Consider the following 20203-nt stretch of genomic DNA (forward strand, 5'->3'; position numbering starts at 1 on the left):
ATCTTGCACATCAAACACCAGGCAAGTGACAATGCCATATGAGGCCTCTATAGGTGGAATCCAGCAAATTATATGGCAGATCTGCTTTCAAGGCATTTGCTATGAAATTATCTCATTAAAGTGTCTGCCAAAAGCCATTGCTGTAGTTTGCTGCAGTTCTTTAGAAAGAACATTAAACACCCAACTGTTAAATTAATTAATTAATAATGACTTTGTAAAGTTATTTATATTCTTTATAATTTTGGAGAAAGAAACAGAGAAAAGGAAGAACTTTCATTGACAGCCATTTAAAAGTGAATATGAATATTTAAATAAATATGTAGTAACATTTGCTCTTCTAAAAGTAGGCTCTACTGAATTCAGTGTTGCTTACTTTTAAGTAATAGAATGTAGAAAAATTATGTTTTATAAACCATCTAACTATTTTATAACCAATTTTACTTCCCTTTTAATCTTAGTTTGAGTACAGGAAATTTTATCATGCCACCAAGTTTTAACGATGGTTGAAGTGTTATAATTATAACTTAATTGTTAAATAAGATGCAACCATCTAGATACTAAAATCCCAGGACATAAGCCGAGAGAGACAAGCTGAGATCCTAGACCCAAACACCTTTTTTGCTGCCCTGTCAAAATAAGGTTACTAAATACAGGTAGTCCTCAACTTATGACCACAATTGAGCCCACAATTTCTGTTGCTAAGTGAGAAATTTGCTAAAACAGTTTTGGTCCATTTTACGACTTTTCTTGACTCGTTTGTTAAGTGAATCATTGCAGTTGTTAAATTAGTAACATGGTTGTTAAGTGAATTCTGGCTTCCCCACTGACTTTGCTTGTCAGAAGGTCGCAAAAGGTGATCACGTGACCTAGGGACACTGCAGCCATCAGTTATCAAGCACCCGAGTGACTATGGGGATGCCAATGGTCATAAGCGTGAAAAATGGTCATGTCACTTTTTTCAGTGCACCGTAACTTCAAACGGTCAGTAAGTGAACTGTTGTAAGTCAAGGACCACCTGTATTGCAATTAATGACATAGCCCTCTGCCTTGCCCATACCAACCTCCATTTCTTTAATGATTTCATTATTACTGCCTGAGTTTTGTGGGTATATGAGAAACTATATAAATGAGCTATAAACAAATAAAATGTGCCATCCCCACCCTCACCTCCAAAAGGCTGTCTATCGTTATTATAAACTAAGGCTAATAAACTGTCATTTTTATACATGGCTAATACATTACATTAAACTAATATCAAACAAACCACACTACAATTTAGCATGATATATTATTATAAACCATGATAATATCTGTATCCAAAGGAATCATTCCTTTGCACCTTCCCCTCCCCCCCAAAAGAGGGTGAAAATTTGGGTGCGTCTTATACACTGAATGTAGCCCCACCCACCCACCGACCCCAACCCTTTTGCCTCTGCCTCCCAGCAATTTACCTCCTTGCAGCAAACAGGGGCTTGCGAGGCTGCAATAGGCTATAGCAATCCCTGCAGCCTGAAACAGCTGATGATCGGGAGAAATTGAAAGTGAAACTTGCTGTTTGCTCCAAGAGGCAAATTGCTGGGAGGCAGAGGCAGATTTTTTTTTTTTTATTGTGCTAATCAGGCTGTTTGCTGCAAGGAGGTAAGTCAATAATTATAAATGCCTATAGAATGTTCAAATTATTAGACTTATTTTTTAAAGACTGCTTTATTATTGTTCTAGACAGCTTAACAAAATGAAGAAGCTTTTTAAAATAAATGCTTGATCTGCAGAGGCCCAGTACTATTGTACCTTCTTTTAAATAGCAGAGAATAACTATACTTCCAGAAAGCCACATCAATTTTAACAGCATCTGTACAAGTATAGTCTGAAATGTAACACTACAAACAGTGTATATTGTCTGTACTGTTTGCTGTTTGTTGCAAGGAGGGAAATTGCTGGGAGGCAGAGGCAGATATTTTTCTCTTGTTTTCCTCCCCAAAAGCTAGGTGTGTCTTATACTTCGGAGCATCTTATACTCTGAAAAATACAGTATGTGTTCAATTTCTACACTACTGCCACCTACTAGGGATGCTTGGTTATTCATTAAAATCAATATAAAATTAAAACATATAATTTAAAAAAAATATGAGGAAAAATATTTAAAATCTAAAAAGTTTATTGTAGGTACCATATAAGAGAACTAGCAACAATTTAGAATACGTACATTTCACTGTATTTGGAAAGATTTTCAACTGTATTACATGCTGCTGTGATTTAAGATAAGCTAAACTGGTTCCCTTTAATTACTGTCTCCTGTTCTACCTACCCATTCAATTGCCCTATCCCTTAGCTCGATGTATCAACATAAACATTCAAGCCAACTTAATAAATAGGATTTCTGAGTGGCATGTTTTTACAACACTACAATGCTCAGGAGATTTCAGAGGTTGAAGTGATGCAATACTAAATAGTTATGCCACAAGAAAGCATACATATCTATTTTAAAGCAATATGCATTATTTTGACAAAAGCCCAATAGTCCAGAAGACAATATATTATGTGATGACCATGTCCATTATTGAGAAAGCAACTGAGAGATAAGCTTAAGCCAATTTTTTAATCCTGAAATAGCAGCCCCTAAAAACAGAAGTTTAAATTAAGAGAGAAAAGATTTGGGTTTTTTTCAGGATTAGAATCATAGGGCTGGAAGGACCTTAGAGGTCTCCTTAGAGGTCTTCTAATCCAACCCACTGCCCAAGACAGGAGTCCTTATACCATTCTGGAGAAATGGGCATCCAATATTTTCTTAAAAACCACCAGCAATGGAGCTCCACAACTCCAGCTGTTCCATTGACTAATTGATCTATCAGAAAGTTTCTTGTTGGGTGGCGGGGCTTGAGGTCGCAATGACACGACATGCAATCTTCGGTCTCCAGGATTGCTGTCGATATCTCTGTTTCTGGACGGTCCTTTTGGATCTAAACTGTTCTGAAGGAACAGTGATAGAGAAGAGCATGTCCTGCTGATCTCAGGGGCATCGCAAAGTCCCTGATTGATCCAAGAGAAAGCTCTTATTGCCAGCTACAAGAGAAGCAACCAAAATGGCTGCCGAAGGTTGGAACAAGCATCTGAAACAGAAGCAGTACAGGAGTGTGTCGAATTGGTGAGAAAAAAAATTATTAGTAGAGAAGGGAAAACCCAAAAGACTTGGAATTTAAAATAAAATTGAAGACAAAAGAAAATAAGCGGAGAAATAACTCTGGTTTAAGACGATCATGTTATCTTTCCTACCTTAACTTTGTTTGTTTTCTATGGATGGACTCTTTCTAAATGCTTCTTACTTTTAAACTGGACTGGTCTTTTTTTTCCTTCTTCCTCTATACTTTCTCCATTGTTTGTATTCATGGATTAAAAGCTTCTTCTCTCATAAGGCTGGGACGAACGTAATTTTTACACTTTTTTTTTTCTTTTCCGCTCTGGGACAGAGGCAGAAACAGATGGAAAAGAGGTAACACTGCCATCGAGTGACTATAGAGGCTTGGCAATATCTGATAAAGCTATAAGCTTTGTTTACTGAAAGGCTCAGTGAAAACGTTTTGTTGATACAGGTGTTCCTTTGCAGGAAAGAGAAAACTTTGATTTGAAAAACTCCACTGAATTTATTTGACCTAAAAAGACTTGGGTGTTTTGGCAGTGTTTATAACCTGGAAAATGGCACAACGTGAAGAAGAAAAGGCACTAACTTTGCAAAGAATTTTCTTAGAAATTCAAAAATTTTTAATAATTACAGAGAGAGTTGAAAAGAGACTTGAAATTATAGATCAAAATACAGAAAGTACAGGGACAGCGATGAAGTTTGAGGACAGAGCTGAAAAAATAACAGAGACATATGAAAGTATAATCTGTTTTTTGTATTTTGTTTCTGTCTTGTTTGTTTTCTATGTATTGCCCCCCTTCCCTATTGGTTTGTTAGCCGCCCTGAGTCCCTCTGGGAATAGGGCGGCATACAAGCTTAATAAACTAACTAACTAAGTAAGTAAGAAAATTGTTGATACTGACAGCAAACTGAGAGTGGAGGAAAATGACAAGTGTGAAATATAGAAAGGAGAAATTGATGAACCAGATCTTCATTTTGGATGTCAGAAAATAGATGAAGAAAGGAGAGAAAATTTGGGAGAAATAATGAGAGTAATCTCGGCAAAAGCACTAATGATAACAAAAGTGAAGCTGATAAAAAGAGCAGATAAAGGGTTTTGAATTCTTATAAGACATGCAATGAACAATACGTTCTTAAGGGAAGTCCATATAAGACTTATCAAGAAAACATTTAGAATACAGACTTTACAAATGGCAAGAGATATTGGACTACACTATCTCTGGAAGGATACAGGATGATGAAATGAAATGTCACAATAAATTTTAGTTAAATATAGTTAAATTTTGAGTGCAATGTACAAAGTAATAACAGCTATAGTCAAATAAATGATTAATAATGATAACAAGGCATTAATATATACTAGATTGATAATATGAAATCTTATACAAACTGTAAGTGAGGATCATGGAGATGATGTTGAAAAGCCTTTTTATAAAAGATAAACAATTCTATATAGAATAGATTATAAAGACGTAATATCATTGGATGATTTCAGGATGATGTAATAAAATGTCATAATATAAATTTATTTTAAATTTAATATGCTTTATGTTGAAAGGATGTAATAGCTAGGCTTAATGGATGTTTAATAATTATAACAATTTGTATACATGTACATTAGATTGATGATACTAATAATGGGGGGAAAACATGGAATTGGAAACTATTAGAGAATGTTATCAATGCTAAAGTGATTGAATGACTTAGAATAGGAGGAAGCATAATAACAATGTATACAAAGATATCTTCATTGTCAATTTGGGAATTTTGATAAAATTCAAGTGAAGACTACGGAAAGGACACAGAAAGACTTTGTAACCAATCGACACACTGTGTGTAATTGAAGAGGCTTTTATGTTATATGTGTTGTGTGTTTGTGTTTGTCTGAAAAATTTTTTTTTATTAAAAAATGTTTTTTATTAAAAAGAAAAAAATAAGTTTCTTTTTAATTCCAGATTAGATCTCCTTCTGACTACCTTCACGCCATTGCTTCTTGTTCTGCCCTCAAGTACTTTGGAGAACAAATCAACCCCCTCTTCCCTGTGACAGCCCTTCAAGTATTGGAAGACGTCTATCATGTCATAGTAAGGCTTGTCTTTGTTAGGCTAAACATACCTAGTTTCCTTAAAAGTTCATCCTACAGTTTAGCCTCCAGATCTCTTATAATCTTTGTTGCTCTTCTCTGACTCTTTATAGGCCCTCAGCATCTTTTTTTGTATCATGGTGACCAGAACTGGAAGCAGTATTCCAGATGTAGTTTTGCTAGCTTAGTATAAATTGATATTATCACTTCTTGTGTTCCTGATACTATCCCTCTGTTGATACAGCCGATGACTGCATGGGCTTAAATTGTTTAAGTGCATTGGTTAAACAACTAGCAGAACATTGAGTTAGTTCAATCTAGCCACATCTCAGTTCAAGACTAAATTTCAGTTAAATATCAAGAAAACCAGGTTATGAAGAAAAAGTTAGGCATTGAACCAAGATCCACAAGACCCACAGTAAAAGTAACTCTGGCTCATTATAATTCTTGGTGCCTGGGAGAATAGGGAGGAGGCCCATCCCAAGAGGAAGAGACTGCAACAGTATTCATAAGCAACCTTGGGAATACTCACTTCAAAATAAGAAGCCTAATTGCTACTGTTTACAACACAATTAGCATATCAACAAGTTTAATCAGTGAAATACAGAACACGGATGAAGAAATCTATGATCCCTTAAGTAAGCCGCCTTTTTTATTAAAAGTTTTTGAAACCTTTTCCCACTCATTTTCTTCATATAAGCATAGGTATCTTCTTGAAAACTTTTCTTGACAATGCTCAAATGTAGTTTTTCCTCTCCATACAATACAGTACTATAAATAGTATCATATCTTGGATGAGAAGTGAAACATCTTCAAAGAAAAACCAGAAAGTCCAGTTGCCTCTTGGAAAAATACTTTTGCGACAACTATGACCTGGATGACTGAAAATCTCCATAGGCATATCATAAATATACTATAAACAGAATCTTCAATTATAAATGCAGCAGATGATCCATACCACTTTCAAAGGCATACAAAGACAAAATAATCAGAAACTAATAAACATTGAGTTAAAAATTTCTTTGGAAGCTGAAGTCTACAATATATAAGTCAAATGCCAAGTAATTTTTATGTTAAATCACTCTGAGTTTAAAAAAAGGTTGCAAAACAGATTCATGTATTATATAATACACTATTATTTAATATTTATATACCATATCCAACAATACAAACTTGTTTTGGTAATTTGTTATCAGTCTCCTTTAAGGTAATTTGTTACCTTGCAATCTCCTAGAGATGCTCTATTAATTGGAAATGAATCTCTAGAGTTCTTGAATCTGAAAGCAGAATACAGAATCTTCTATTCATTAAAATATTACAAATAGTGCCAGATTTATACTTGCGTTTCCTAAAATCCATTAGTGTCTAAAGAGTTGTGGAAGTCTTTAAAGTACTTCATTTACTGACCAATTTCTTTTATAATTTTCCACTCATATTGAATCAGTTTTTGCTCAGTCTTATGATATTCATAAGGATAGCAAGAAAAATGGTGCTACAGTTTCTGAAGCCAAGATTGCAGGTATTGATTGTATATGCTGATTTTTCTCTGAGAAGCATTGTTCCGTTTTGCTTTTTTCCTCTTCTCCCAAATATGTCTCTCATCCTTTTTTAAAGTTTCCTATATATAACATATTACTAACTTTTATTCCCTGTGGTTGATGTGGGAATATTTTCTGGCTGATAAGTTTTCTATTTGGGAGACACTCTGGAGGAAACGCCATGCTTTTTTTCCTAATTCTAAAATTTGATAGATGATAAATAGCAATAGCACTTAGACTTATATACCACTTCACAGTGCTTTACAGACCTCCCAGTTTACAATCTGGGTCCTCATTTTACCCACCTCGGAAGGATGGAAGGCTGGTGAGATTCGATCTGACAAACTGCTGGCAGCTGGTGATCAACAGAAGTAGCCTGCTACTCTAACCACTGCGCCACTGTGGCTCTTGGGTAAATTGGGGTAACAATCTCATATGATGCCTTTCATTATTATCTAATATTCCCTCACTTATAATGGGCACTTGAAGAGGCTCCAAAAACATCTATATATTCTTTGGCACTTCATACTGATTTCTTAATCATATTCAGAACAGATCACAATCTCACTCCACCCTAAGATTTTTACAGAACCTCAAAATCACACAGTTAAAGCAAATACATGTTTTCTCCTTTAAAAAGGAAATGCTAAGAAACAATGCTAGCAGAAACATGCATTTTAGCATTTATATGCCAAATCAAGCCCCAAAAGATGAGTCTTTAGCTTAAAGACAAACTTTCATCCCTAACATTCCCTTTGGTTTTAGTAGACAAGCTGATATATTATTTTTGAAAATAGCCAGTATTATTAGGTCAGTCATATTTTTACTATATAGTTACCCTAAGCAGTAGGACCAATTAGATTATTCTTCATGCAGAAATGAACTGACTACCTATCCCTGAACAACTGATAGCCATTTCTTCACTCAATGAATAATCCAGCCACTCTGCCTCATCTTAATTTACTTCACAAGGCTGCTGTGAGGATAAAGTGCATGTAACAGTAAAAAACGGACATATATTTGAATCATGAATGAAACAGATTTTTACAATCAAAACAGCCCTTCTTTTCAGCCTAGACATTCTATACATCTGATTAATTTTTAAACTTAAAATGTGTCTGTCAGATTCCTGCTACCAGATTCTTCCTGATTTTTTGCCACCATAGACTAACGTAGTTATGTTCTGCAATTTTATGTACAGCTAAATTTGGTGATGAATTCAGGTCTGACAAACCAATACGTAGTTCTCAAGAGTGACCTACCGTGTGAGGGTTGTCATAGTAGATAGCGATAGAAGACAGCCTTGGAGAGACGCTGCAGCTCTCTGTGAAAAACCTTCCGGAGTCACCATAAGGTCCCACCTGGAATTTGTATGCCACAGTGATGTTGCCAATGGGGGGCAAACCAGCATTCACAATTACTTCTGTAAACAGTCCCGAATAAACAGCAAAGCCAAAGATCGTCAGCAACAGAAGCAGCACCAATGCCACAAACAGTCCAATTAGAAGCCAGTCCGACATGACTTCTGATGTATCCAATGTTCAGATATCAACTAATGACAAAAGAGGAGACCAAGATTACTGAATGCAGATACTCGTTGCTTTTCTCTATATGCTCAGACTTACAGTGCAAGAGAAGAGTTAAAAGGGATTCCTTCTTCCCTTACCTACAATTCAAAGTAATCTTTATGAAACCTGCTTTGGTTATAAAGCCTTCCATGAGATGGGACTAAGATAGTCCTTCTTTCTAGTTGTTTTATTTAACCCATCTGATCTGGCAAGAAGGATATGTTCCTGATCCCGCCAATTAAATATGTCATTTAATGCAGGGATCTCCAACCATGGCAACTTTAAGACCTGTGGACTTTAATTCCCAGAGTTCCTCAGCCAACCAAGGTTGGAGATCCCTGATCTAGTGGGACACAGGAAGATGCCTTCTCTGTTTCAGTATCTGTCTTTTGGAACCCCATTCCACCCATCCAAAATTAGATTGGACCAATCCCGCTGGCCTTTCTGAAGACTCTTAAGACTCTACTCTTCTCACAAACATATCAGTCAGAAGACAGAACTCTTGAGGTGTTGCTACTTCGATGGAACAAGAACTGTTGATTCTTTGAGCAAGGAAATAATTAAAAGAATTAGTAAACAGCAATAGAGAAATCTCTATTTACAGCAATACACTGCTGTTCTGTTGCCTGTGAACATTAAGATTTGAATTAGTTTTCTGTTTCTTTGTTTTGTCCATTTAACCAAGGGCAAGGAAGAAGCTTTGAATAATAGGGTCAACATTTTTGGTATTGATCTGTTTGCAATAATTTTCCAGTATTTTTTTTTATTAACATAATTGTTTTAAAATAATTACTGCTTCTTTAATACGAAACTCATTTTAACAAACATTTGTAAACAGTAATTGTCAGTTGCTCCTAACTGTCTGTTAAATTCAAAACATATCATTGCAGCAAATTGTATCATTTATGTAATTATACCAGTACACAAATGACAAATCGCTTTAGCTGCCATAAAATTAAGATTAAAATTAGCATAATTTGAGCAACTAGATAAGGAGTATTTCAGATACAACAATTACCCACTGCCTCCAAAGTCCATTATTTGTAGGTCGGTAAAATCAAAGTTTCAATGAATTGTTTATTAGTATTATAGTACCCTTTTATATATTTCAAATGCCAGGCAAACAAAAAAAGCAAACATTTCCTTGAAAAAAATGTCAAAATAATATCTTATTAGGAAAAAACGTGGTGCCGTTCGTGTAGATTTGTGCAGAAAAAGCTTCCAAACCTACAGGGCTCCTAATGAACTCAACATTTGTTTTATATATATTCCTAATTCTCAAAATCTTCAAGGTAAAGCTCAGAAATATTACAACATCAAAAAGTTGCTTATAAGTTTCAAGACTTTGTTGTAATTTTTAACAAACTGATTTGAAATAGCTAACTGTTAACATAAACAAAGTTAACAAGTGTTGTTTAATTGTTGCATTATTGAGCCTTTCTTTAAGTGTGAAATTCTCTCTTGATTCAGCTTACCTCTGTTCTTCCCATGTCCCATTTTACACCAAGAATTGGAACTCCCTTAAGCTTTTCTATCCCATTAGTGTACTATTGAGACAGGCAATACAATGCCCTCCAGATGTTTCAGATTTCATTAGCTCCAGCCAGTAATTGCTGATAGGATTATAGGAATCGTCATCCAAAATACTTGGAGAACATTGGAATGCCAACTCTTGTAACTCTAATTTCAAAGAGTCAAACTACATATTAAATTGAAAAGATGTATGGAACCATTAGTGCCATTTCTTTACCTACCAAAATAACAATTCATGATGTAAGAATCTGGATAGTTATAGCAGCATTGCAAAGGTGTACGATTTCTAATTCAAATCCTACGAAATCAGATATATATTGCAAATCATACCATTCTTCAACCTGTTTTTATCCCTGCAAGATTCCAAGTGTTATGTTTATAGTTTGGGGCACATAAGTGGAAACCTACAGAAAAGCAACTGGAGTGAGAGTTCGAAATGAATTAAACATACATGTTTCTTTCTCCAAACTGTCCTCTCCAAAGCAATCTTCCTAAAAAAAAAGAATGAAAAAATAATTACATTAAGTAGCAAAATTCTAAAGTAAAGTTTCTAAAACAGTAAAAAAAAAATGATTTTCGTCACCCAGAATTTCAAATGCCAGTTGTATGTGTGCACAAAAATGTATAAACTTAACATTGATTTCATTTCTTCAGATTAACAGATTGCCTAACTCACTGTACATTGTTTGAAAGCATCTAACAATCCATGCATTTAACTAACTAATATTTTCCTTATTTCATTTAAATTAACGGGATATTTTCCAGGCAGAAAAGCTTTTGCATCTATGCGAAAGCTGGCACAATTATCTGAGAGTGATTCACACAATTGTTGGACAAATCATGAATACAGAAAAATGCCTGGAAAAAAAATCCTGCATGTAAATGAATCAACCACTACCCGAAGGCCAAATAATTCATGAGGCAGCAATACACACATCTGATCTTTTTCCGATGGATGACACCATGAATTAACCTATCTTTAAAGTACATCTTGATAAAGGTATCGCTCAATATAGTTCTTAGGCTCAAGAGAGATATCAATATGATATTGCAGCTCAAAGTAATCAGGCATAATTATGGCAAGGTGAGTGGCAAATAAATATGATAGATAGATGATAGATAGAGAGATGATACATAAACATTATTTCTTGAAGCTGAGATTTGTCCACTGTTTCATTCTTTTTTCAGAAATTTCATAATTTGAGACAAACACTTCTTCAATGAAGACATTGGTCTTACCTGAAGAATATCACAAGATCTTCAGATTCAATATTTGCTTTCTGGGGGGAAAAAAACCGAAAGTTTAGTGATGTAGCCTGATTTCATATTTTCAAATTTTACATTAGAACATCACTGCTCTATAATATTTCACTGTTATAAGCAAAAGATCCAGTAAGAATGGAAATAGAGAAGCATTCCTCCTATAAATGAATCTCTACCTGGGAGGATGGGAAGAGATCACAAATGCTCATACCAAGAGAATGAAAAGTATGCCTGTGGGAGAGTTCTGTTCACAGTGGTGGAAAGAGGAGAGTTTAGAAAGGAAAGAGATTTTAGTATATTCTTCCAAGCCATAATCTCAAATCTTTGCTGATTCACTCAATGTGGATGAAACAGAGGTATTCAAAAATAGCTCAGGTAAGCAAATGATGAAAGCAATATTGTAACAGCACACAAGGCATGCTCCACCCTGGTTTGTTTGTGTATTGTGATATCACATGCATATACAAAAAGGGTGCAGCTCGCACAATGTTGCTTGCATAATTTTATTGAAAGAATCAGAATCTGTAGATTCTTCTGAATGGAATATGGTAGGTTGTAATCAAGGACAGGCATGCTGGCCATAACAAATGGAAGCGAGTAGGATTTTAATTGTATCTTCCAAGTAAAACTACAACTTGGTAATGACAGAAACATTCTGTCAACTCTGAAGGGATCGTGGCTGAGGCCATCTTGAAGGCCAGACAACAAGGGAGGGGGGAAATTGTCAGATGGGGTTTGTTGCCCAAAAAATAAAGCTTTCCTGTGGGAACCCAAGGACACTTCCCACTGGCCAGAGGAGGGGTGAAGTAACCAAGCAACCAGCAGTTCCTAGATTGAACACCTTCATCAGGAAGCAGCCCAAACCAAAAGAATTCTATTTGGTTTCCCAGTAAATTTGATTATTATTTATTTATGACATTTTTTCTGCTATGCCATAACAGTTTCTGAGCAGTTTCTGCTCCCCCTCCATAAAAATTTAGTCAGAGGCTATAGAACTTAAAAACATACAAAAATTCAACTAACAAATTTCAGTACACACACACACACACACACACACACACACATACACTTTCCCTGGAAAGCCCTCTAGGCTGGAACTAAGCAGGATTCTCTAGAAGGTGTTCAAAAACTGGTAGTTTCAACTTAAAAATCTCTCTATTTTGTCATTACTAGAGCTATTACTATTTTAGAACTTCAAAAATTTTTTAAAAAACATGGCGCATAAGCACATCTCCCTATTATTCATTAGTGTAGCAGCCCATGCTGTAAAGCACACTTGGGATAAAAATTGCAGTTGCTTTAAATGTTGCACTAACTTTTGAAATCTGAAATTTTAAAAATGCAACTTTTGAGGCAGCAGGGTTGTTGTTTAGGGTTATACAAAAGCCCAGGGATATGGAGGAAAGAACAGCTTTAACAGAAGTGTCTTCTGTTCATAGAAGGTCCAAGTCATTGAAAACAGAATTGTTTTCAAAGTGGGAACATTCTAATAATTATCCACTTTACTTCAAAACAGAGAGCGATTCTGGAGCACAGCCTTTAAGGGAGACATTCAGGGGTGGGATTCAGCCAGTTTGGACCAGTTCAGGTGAACTGGTAGCTCAGGCTGAGGAGCGAACCGGTTTGCTTTAACGATCAGGTGGGCCCACCCGCCCACTCCTGTGCTTTGCTTACCTATATCCTCTCAGCTGATTCATATGGCAGAGCAGATTGCCGCACCTCAGCTGTGTTACTCCCCAGAAGTAACGTAAAAAGTAAGTTTTGTTAAAACTGTGCATGCACACAAAGTGCGCATCAAGCTCATGCATGCAGCACGCGATCACCGAAACGGTTGTTAAACCGGCAGGATCCCACCACTGGAGACATTACAATCTCATAAACTGATGGAAGAAAGCTTACTTGAAGCAACCTGATTCAAGCCACATTGAACAGTTGGCAAGTCACTGGCAAGCCTATGCCAACTGGCAAGCTTATGCCAACTGATAAGCTAGCAGTTCTACTTTTTGATGAATAGCAAATTCAACTATTTTAAAGAAGACCCCCAAATACAAGACTTTACAATAACTGAAGCAAGAAAACATCAGAAAATCTAGGCAAGCGTGACCCAACAACTCATTCTACACCTACCAAATCTGGGCTGCAAAAATGCAGATGACCACCAAATGGTGGCACAGAATTAGAGCCTTCTCTATCTCTTTGTTGATAATCTAATGCAGGGATGTCAAACTCACAGCATCACAACAGCGTCACGTGAAGTATTGGGACTTTTTTTTCCCTTTCACAAAACTGGGTGTGGACATGGCCAGTGCATGAGGCATCTGGCCGATGGGCCAGGAGTTTGACAGCCCTGATTTAATAGTTATTTGGATTTGTAGCTCAGATCTAGCTGCTCTACCTCAATTGGGCAAATGATTCAGCTGGAAAAAGTCCTTCAAGTGAACTACTGACAGTGGCAGATCAATACAAATGCCTGATTGAAAGCCAAATCTTTTAGTAATAATGCCATCTTCCAAAGGGATATTCACTCTTACAAAGCATTTAAAATCCACCCTTCCTCTCCTGTAACATCAATGAAGACTATGTGTAGGAGATATAGAGAGAGCTGAGTTTCTTAAAGCCTTTCCCTGTTCACCAATTTCTCCTGCCGTCATTTTTGAATGTTTGGTTCCCAAGTAAGCTCCAAACCAACAAAATTCTAAATTTATTTAGAAAATTGGGTAGTATTATTTATATGTGCCTATTTGTTCCTAAAGCTTTCAAAGCAGCTTTAACATGTAAGATTCTTAAAAATTTAAGAACTGATTAATTCCATAATGTTGACCATTCCCACAAAACCAACCATGGCATTCTATATCCGGGGCCAAGAAACGACATCTGTACCCAGAAGGCAGGTTTCTAACTATGGTCACATTCCAAACCAGAGAGGAAAGATAAATCAGATGCATATTCAAACAGGTATAGAGGTATCTACCTTTCCTGAATTGCCTTCAGCGTATTTGGATACCTCTGCAAATTTGAATCCCATTGCATATCTAAACAGCAAATGGGGACAGAGGCAAACATATATAAAAACACAACCAATTTAAACCAATGGTTTTAGAAATAATAAAAAAGTTGTCTGTGCAAAACCTATACCGTATTTTTCAGAGTATAAGACACACCTTTTTCCCTCAAAAAAGAGGCTGAAAATCTGGGTGTGCTTATACACTGAATGCAGCATTTTTTGCCCCCTTCACCAAAACGGCCTTGCATAGCCTTTAGGAGGCTTGTAGAGTGCTCCTGGGGGCTGGGGAGGGCAGAAATGAGCAAAAAACAAGCCTTTTTTTTTTGCTCAATCCCCCCCCCCCCCGCAGCCCCCAGGAGCACTCTACAAGCCTCCTAAAGGCTATTCATGCCTTTTTTTGGGGAAAAAAGGGCCCGTTTTCATGAAAAACTGTGTTTTTGGGAAGTCTGCAGAGGGCAAAAACTTTTTTTTAATTTGCCTCTTCAAAATCTTAGTGCGTCTTATACTCTGGTGCGTCTTATACTCCGAAAAATACAGTATATATGTTCTTTTGTTTTCATTCCTGGGAGAAAAGTATCCAGGCCAAGATGACTTTATATCACTATAATCCAGCATCCTGTTTATCCCATTGCAAGTGGCTTATTACATGACTCCAGGATACCCAGAAGCAAGACATTTAAAAAATGCTAAAGGAAGTACGGCTGAAAATTGCATATTTTTTTCCTTAAGTTAGCTGCATTTATATTGTAATTACAAGTACATCAGCCCATATTATAAGATTACATTTAAAGGTTACACCTGAGTATGTTTAATTAGGAGTATGCATGATTAAACTCAAGGTTATTTCTGGGTAAACATGATCTATATAACACAGTCAAGTTTTGCATTTAAGTGGTGGCTTCAAAAATTCAAAAATGTCTAAAATGGGAAACAGTTAAGTATAGAGCTATACTCCAGGGATCATTTAATATCTTTATAAGTGACAAGAATAGCAGTGGCTTCAAACGTGTTCTCTAGATCTTAACCAGAGTAAAATGGCATTACTGCCCCACATAGCATATTTCCAATGTTATTATTCTTTGCATAGTTGCCCAAGCTGTGTTTGCTGACTTCATCTGGCCTCAGGGTCAGATCACATTACCTAGATGGGAAGCTACCAGGAAATATCACTACCATTGGCTTTATCACTACTATTTAATTTTACTGTCATAGACAATAATGTCATAGATATCATGTCATAAATCATCCATTGGAATATCAGGAATTGCTGATTCTCCTATCCCGCTCTTCTGAGTGTCTTGTCCTTTTTTAACCAACTAAATCTACCTAAGGATGAAGAAAGGCAGTTACTTCTTAAACAGAGAAGCAAATAGCCGCATTTCTCTTATATTGAAGTTATACCTTTCAAAATTATTTCAAACATGTAAGATTTCAAAAAAAAAATTTGAACAAGAGACAGCGAGGAACTATTTACGTGGGACAAGTCTAGGCTCCCATTTCTCTATTCACAATATAGGGGAGAACATTAAGCCCTTCTTTGGGCACTGGGCAATGCCACCTGACTTAATTAGGATAATCAGGGCATTTGGGACAAGATCCTACTCTGGTTTGCATTTTACACAAAATATTTAAATAACCTCAGTCAAAACCTGTTTTGAGAAATGATGCATCATTTAAACATGGCAAAAAAATATAAGATACCATTCGTTTAGTAACTTACAGTTACAAAGGACCTGAAAAAGTGACTTATGATTGTTATTCACATTTATTACCATTGGGGCATCATCCTCGTCACATGATCAAAATTCAGATGTTTGGCAACTGGCACGTATTTATGACAGTTGCAGTGTCCCAGGGTCATGTGATCAACTTTGTGCCCTTCTGAGAAGCAAAATCAATGAGGAATCCAGATTCACTTAACAATCATGTCATTAATATAATAACTGCAGTGATTCACTTAACAAATATGGCAAAAAGCGTTGTAAAATGAGACAAAATTCATTTCACAACTGTCTTGTTTACCAATAGAAATTGTGGGCTCAATTGTAAAATGAGGACTACCTGGATCTAAGCGTGTTTGGCAGGGGGGGGAAATTCATAAGTTAAATTTAAGTCCTTATAGGATGTAAAGAAAAAAAGGAGGATTAGGACATGACCTGAGATTTGAATGGCATGGTTGTATGACAAAAATGTCAATTATTTCAAAAACAATTATATTAGATGTGTCATACTTAGAATATGGAATAGATGCAAATCCAGGTTATGTCCCAAAACACTTTTGTGGCTTTCAGCACAAAAAGTATTTTATACATGAGAAATAATAGGCAATCACAAATAGTTAACTTATTATGAGATATTAGAATTTTGTCAAGGGAAATGGAAAATAAAATCAACAGAACTGGTGGCAGAGAAATATAGTTATCAATTATTCTTTTATTTGCATTCAGTTATTAGAAAGATTTAAAGTAGACAAAAAATTAGTTTTAAGCAATGTTAAGACTGGGTTTGAAATGAAATAGTGTACAAATTATGAACACGTAATTGCTAAAAGGTATTAAATTTTACTGAAATTTGAAACAGAAGAACAAGTGAAAGAATGTATGATAAAATGGGCTAAATTTTGTTATAATATACAGAAAAAATATATAGTTGAAAGGATTGAAATTTATATTATGTTATAATCTTAAAGATAATGTTTATAAAATGACGTATGATTGGTATATGTCAGAAAAATTGTCTAAAATGTATAAAGGCACTTCAAATTTATGCTGAAAATATGAACAACTGGGACACTTTATCATGTTGGCTGGACATCTAAAACAACAAAATTTTGAATTCCAATACATACATTGATTCAGAGGATTTTGAAGTTTTATATAAAATTGAAACCAGAGGTCTTTCTTTTGGAACTGAGAATTAAAAAAAATGGAAAAAAGTTATGGAACTTTGATTTGTATAGGTTATACTGCAGCAGATTATTGCATGCACAAAAATGGAAAGATTCAGCATTATTTACCATTGGAAATTGTTGGTGAAGGTGGATGAGATAGCCAAATTGACATCTACATTTATTGCTGGAAACCCTTATGGACTTTTTGCAGAAAAAAGAAAAGAAATGAACATGAGTTTGACTATTAGGCAGGATATAGAAAGAAGAGAGACATGTAGAGACAGAGGTAAAGTTATAATTGTACAGTATTTACAACTGGTGTAAAGAAGATAGTAAGCCATTTCTTTTCCTGCCCTGACAAGAATGGCATGATGCCATTTCACACAATTAAATATATAAAAATAGGTAAAATACTAGTTAATTAAACTGTATTTATCATTCCAGTGTGATATATTATACAAATTTCCTTTCATTAAATAATATAAAGTTTGTACCATGGTAACTTATGTATTTATTCTTCCAGTGTTTGTTTTTAATTCTTAAACCTAGGAAGAGAAAATCAGAGGCACAATATCTAAACATACTATCTTCCACATATATCAAAATCTTACTTTATGAAAAAAAATGAAACAGACAAAATTATTACAACATGGAAGTGTTGCTTTGCTTGGCTACTTGAAAATGAAAATTACAAAATCATGTTCATCTTTTTCTCTCCAATGAGCTGTTTTGTCTCTCCCAAAACAGTCTGTTTATTTTACCAGCATTCTACTTCCTGGTTCATGTGTACCAGCTTGATGACATCATTATGCTCGTGCACAGTTTTCCAAGGCCAGAATGTACATTTACAATTATTCCTTAAAGAACTAGGACTGCGTTTAATGAAACCTCTGAAATATGCTTTCTTTACCAGCAATTAAACTAATAGGTACATTGTTTTGGAAAAATAGAAAGATCAAATATCTGGTATTTGCAGAGACTTGTATGAAAAGAAGGTTGTTTTTTTCTTTTTTATCCTCTGTTTGTGATGTTCCTAATGCTCAGTGTAACCATATATTTATGTCACGGCAACTGCTGGTAAAGACAACTATCAGAATGGAATGAGTCCTTGGGACAAGTCCAAAATATGATCCAAACAACAAGTCTGGTTAAAAGCCAGTTCAGTAGCTGTCACTCACTTGTCTTTCCTACCCAAACATTTTTCCATCCAAGCGTAATCTATGATTTTAAGTCCAGTTACAATCATATTCCTAAAGCCATAAACTACTAAACCACAGAAAAGTAAGAAAGGAGTCGTTTGAATTATGTTACATCAACTAAATCCTCCCTACACCTAAAGCTCACTGTATTTGAAATTGTGCAATGTTTACTCATCTCTCAACACTTCATCTCAGTGTGGCAAGGGAATGAGAAACTTAGTATTTAAATCAAACCAATGTTTTCATTCTATATCCTCCAAAGAAAAGCTCTAGACTAGAGCATGAAGAAAAGGCTTAAAAAGAAACCAAAATGTTAAAAAAAAACCAGTGAGAATTACTAATGATGAATAGATATACAATAGGGTGAGATTAGGCATCTCGTCAAATTAAAACTACACATACAGTACTTATCTAAAGTCAGATCAATTGAACTAAAATAATTTATATATCTAAGTAAGCATGCAAAAATAACTGTAAAAGATGCCTGAATTAAAGTTTTATATCGACAGCGAAGATGGGATGTTAATTTGTTTCATAATTAAAGTTGCTAAGTCTCTTTCTGGAAAAATCCTATTGCTCTACCAGATTTATGACTACCAGAATTTCAGGTACAAATATTTTATTGGGATAAATAAGATGACATTTTACATTTTAAAAGGTTCTGTACTATTGCTTGTTATGTTGCTATGTTATGAAAAAAGCACAGGAACCTACTACGTATTAATAGAATGCAAACTATTGCTTACATACATTAATGATATTATAATAGGATCCTACAAAAATACAAAACTGTTCATAAACAAAGATAGGGGACTCGCATAAGTTAATAAGACAAAACTGAAAACCAGAGGTCCTCATTCGCGTATCATTTCTTTAGTGTTTCCTACTGTAAAAAGTAAAGTCAAGGTAGGTAAACTGTTGGGGCTTTGTTTGCTTGCTTTCCTTCTAAGAAAAGTTCTCATCCCAGAGCTTGATCCATTTGTCTCCATAATATCCAAGTGTCTCCTGATCTCTAAAGAAGCCAGGCCCAAGTTGTGGATCCCGCCCTAAGCAACATTGAGGAAAAGTGACAGCCAACTATTTCTGCTCCCCCTACAACCTGATAGTTCCAGCTTGGCTATTGTTGATATCCAAGCAAAGGGACTCCAGCCCCTCTTGCCTCTTCCTCCAACACCCCGCCAAGGGTCCCTTTTCCTCTCCACAAACCACCACCACCCCTCTGCTGATCCCACCCGTCCCAGGAACCCGCAAGACCATCTGTTCATAGGACTACCCTCCCCTCGGATCCCCAAGTGTCGCTCCCCACCCATTTCTCCCCCCCCACCTCCTGTCTGCCACCTTCGCTGCCCACAACCTTGCTCCAAGGATCGGGGAGGAGGGGGGAAACAGCCCCGCCAGGCCGACCCTCCAAGCCCCACTTCCCTTCCGCCCAGCAGTCACCCCGCCGCCCATTTGACACCTAAGCAGGCACCCATAAGAAGCCACCCACGATCAACTTGGGACCCCCCGGTCCTTCAGGCTCCCCCCGCCACACCTTCTCCTTCCCCGGCGTTGCAGGATCCAGCCACCGGGATCGGCTCTCGCTCGCCCGCCCGCCCCTCCGACTCACCCCCTCCCTTCCCGTCACAGCGATGGGCAGCGGAGCGCTTCGGCAAGCGAGTGGCAGCTTCCCGGCTCAAGTCGCGGGCTGAGAAAGCTGCGGGCGGGGACGCGCCTGGCCAGGCGGCTACCGCCGCCAAGCGCGTCCCCGCCCACCGCGCCGTGCACGTGCCCTGGCAGGAGCGCGCTACCAGCAGCTGAGGCGTCCGGGAACCTACGCCGGCCGCTTTGCGCTTTGCTGGGAGGGAGAGCGAGAGAGAGCGGGAGGTGGCAATTGAGGCAGAGCCCTGTAGTGGAAGCCCTTGGTGGAGCAGGCCTACTGCCTGCTCTGCCTAGATGGACGAGGGCGACGAGCACGTGGGGGGGGGGGTGAAAAGGCGGGCTGGGCCC

General features: G+C 36.7%; 1 protein-coding gene across 6 annotated transcripts in view; it reads right to left on the reverse strand.

Annotated features, from left to right (window-relative positions):
• Positions 1–19920, reverse strand: part of TEX264 (testis expressed 264, ER-phagy receptor) — a 163867-nt gene extending 143947 nt beyond the window's left edge. Inside the window, exons 1-4 of one of the 6 annotated variants that reach the window (XM_014063906.2) lie at positions 19824–19920; positions 11098–11138; positions 10310–10349; positions 8020–8309 (exon numbers count right to left, since the gene is read on the reverse strand). In XM_014063906.2, coding sequence (XP_013919381.2) covers positions 8020–8277 — 258 coding nt within the window. In that variant the 5' untranslated portion in view covers positions 8278–8309; positions 10310–10349; positions 11098–11138; positions 19824–19920. The other 5 variants (XM_014063899.2, XM_014063913.2, XM_087709219.1 and 2 more) reach the window with 5 other exon arrangements.
• Positions 19921–20203: the final 283 nt, after the last annotated feature.

The sequence above is a fragment of the Thamnophis sirtalis genome, unplaced genomic scaffold (assembly GCF_051295495.1).
Source record: "Thamnophis sirtalis isolate CommonGarterSnake01/CBP01778 unplaced genomic scaffold, rThaSir2_p1.2 scaffold_3, whole genome shotgun sequence".
Lineage (NCBI taxonomy): Eukaryota > Metazoa > Chordata > Lepidosauria > Squamata > Natricidae > Thamnophis > Thamnophis sirtalis.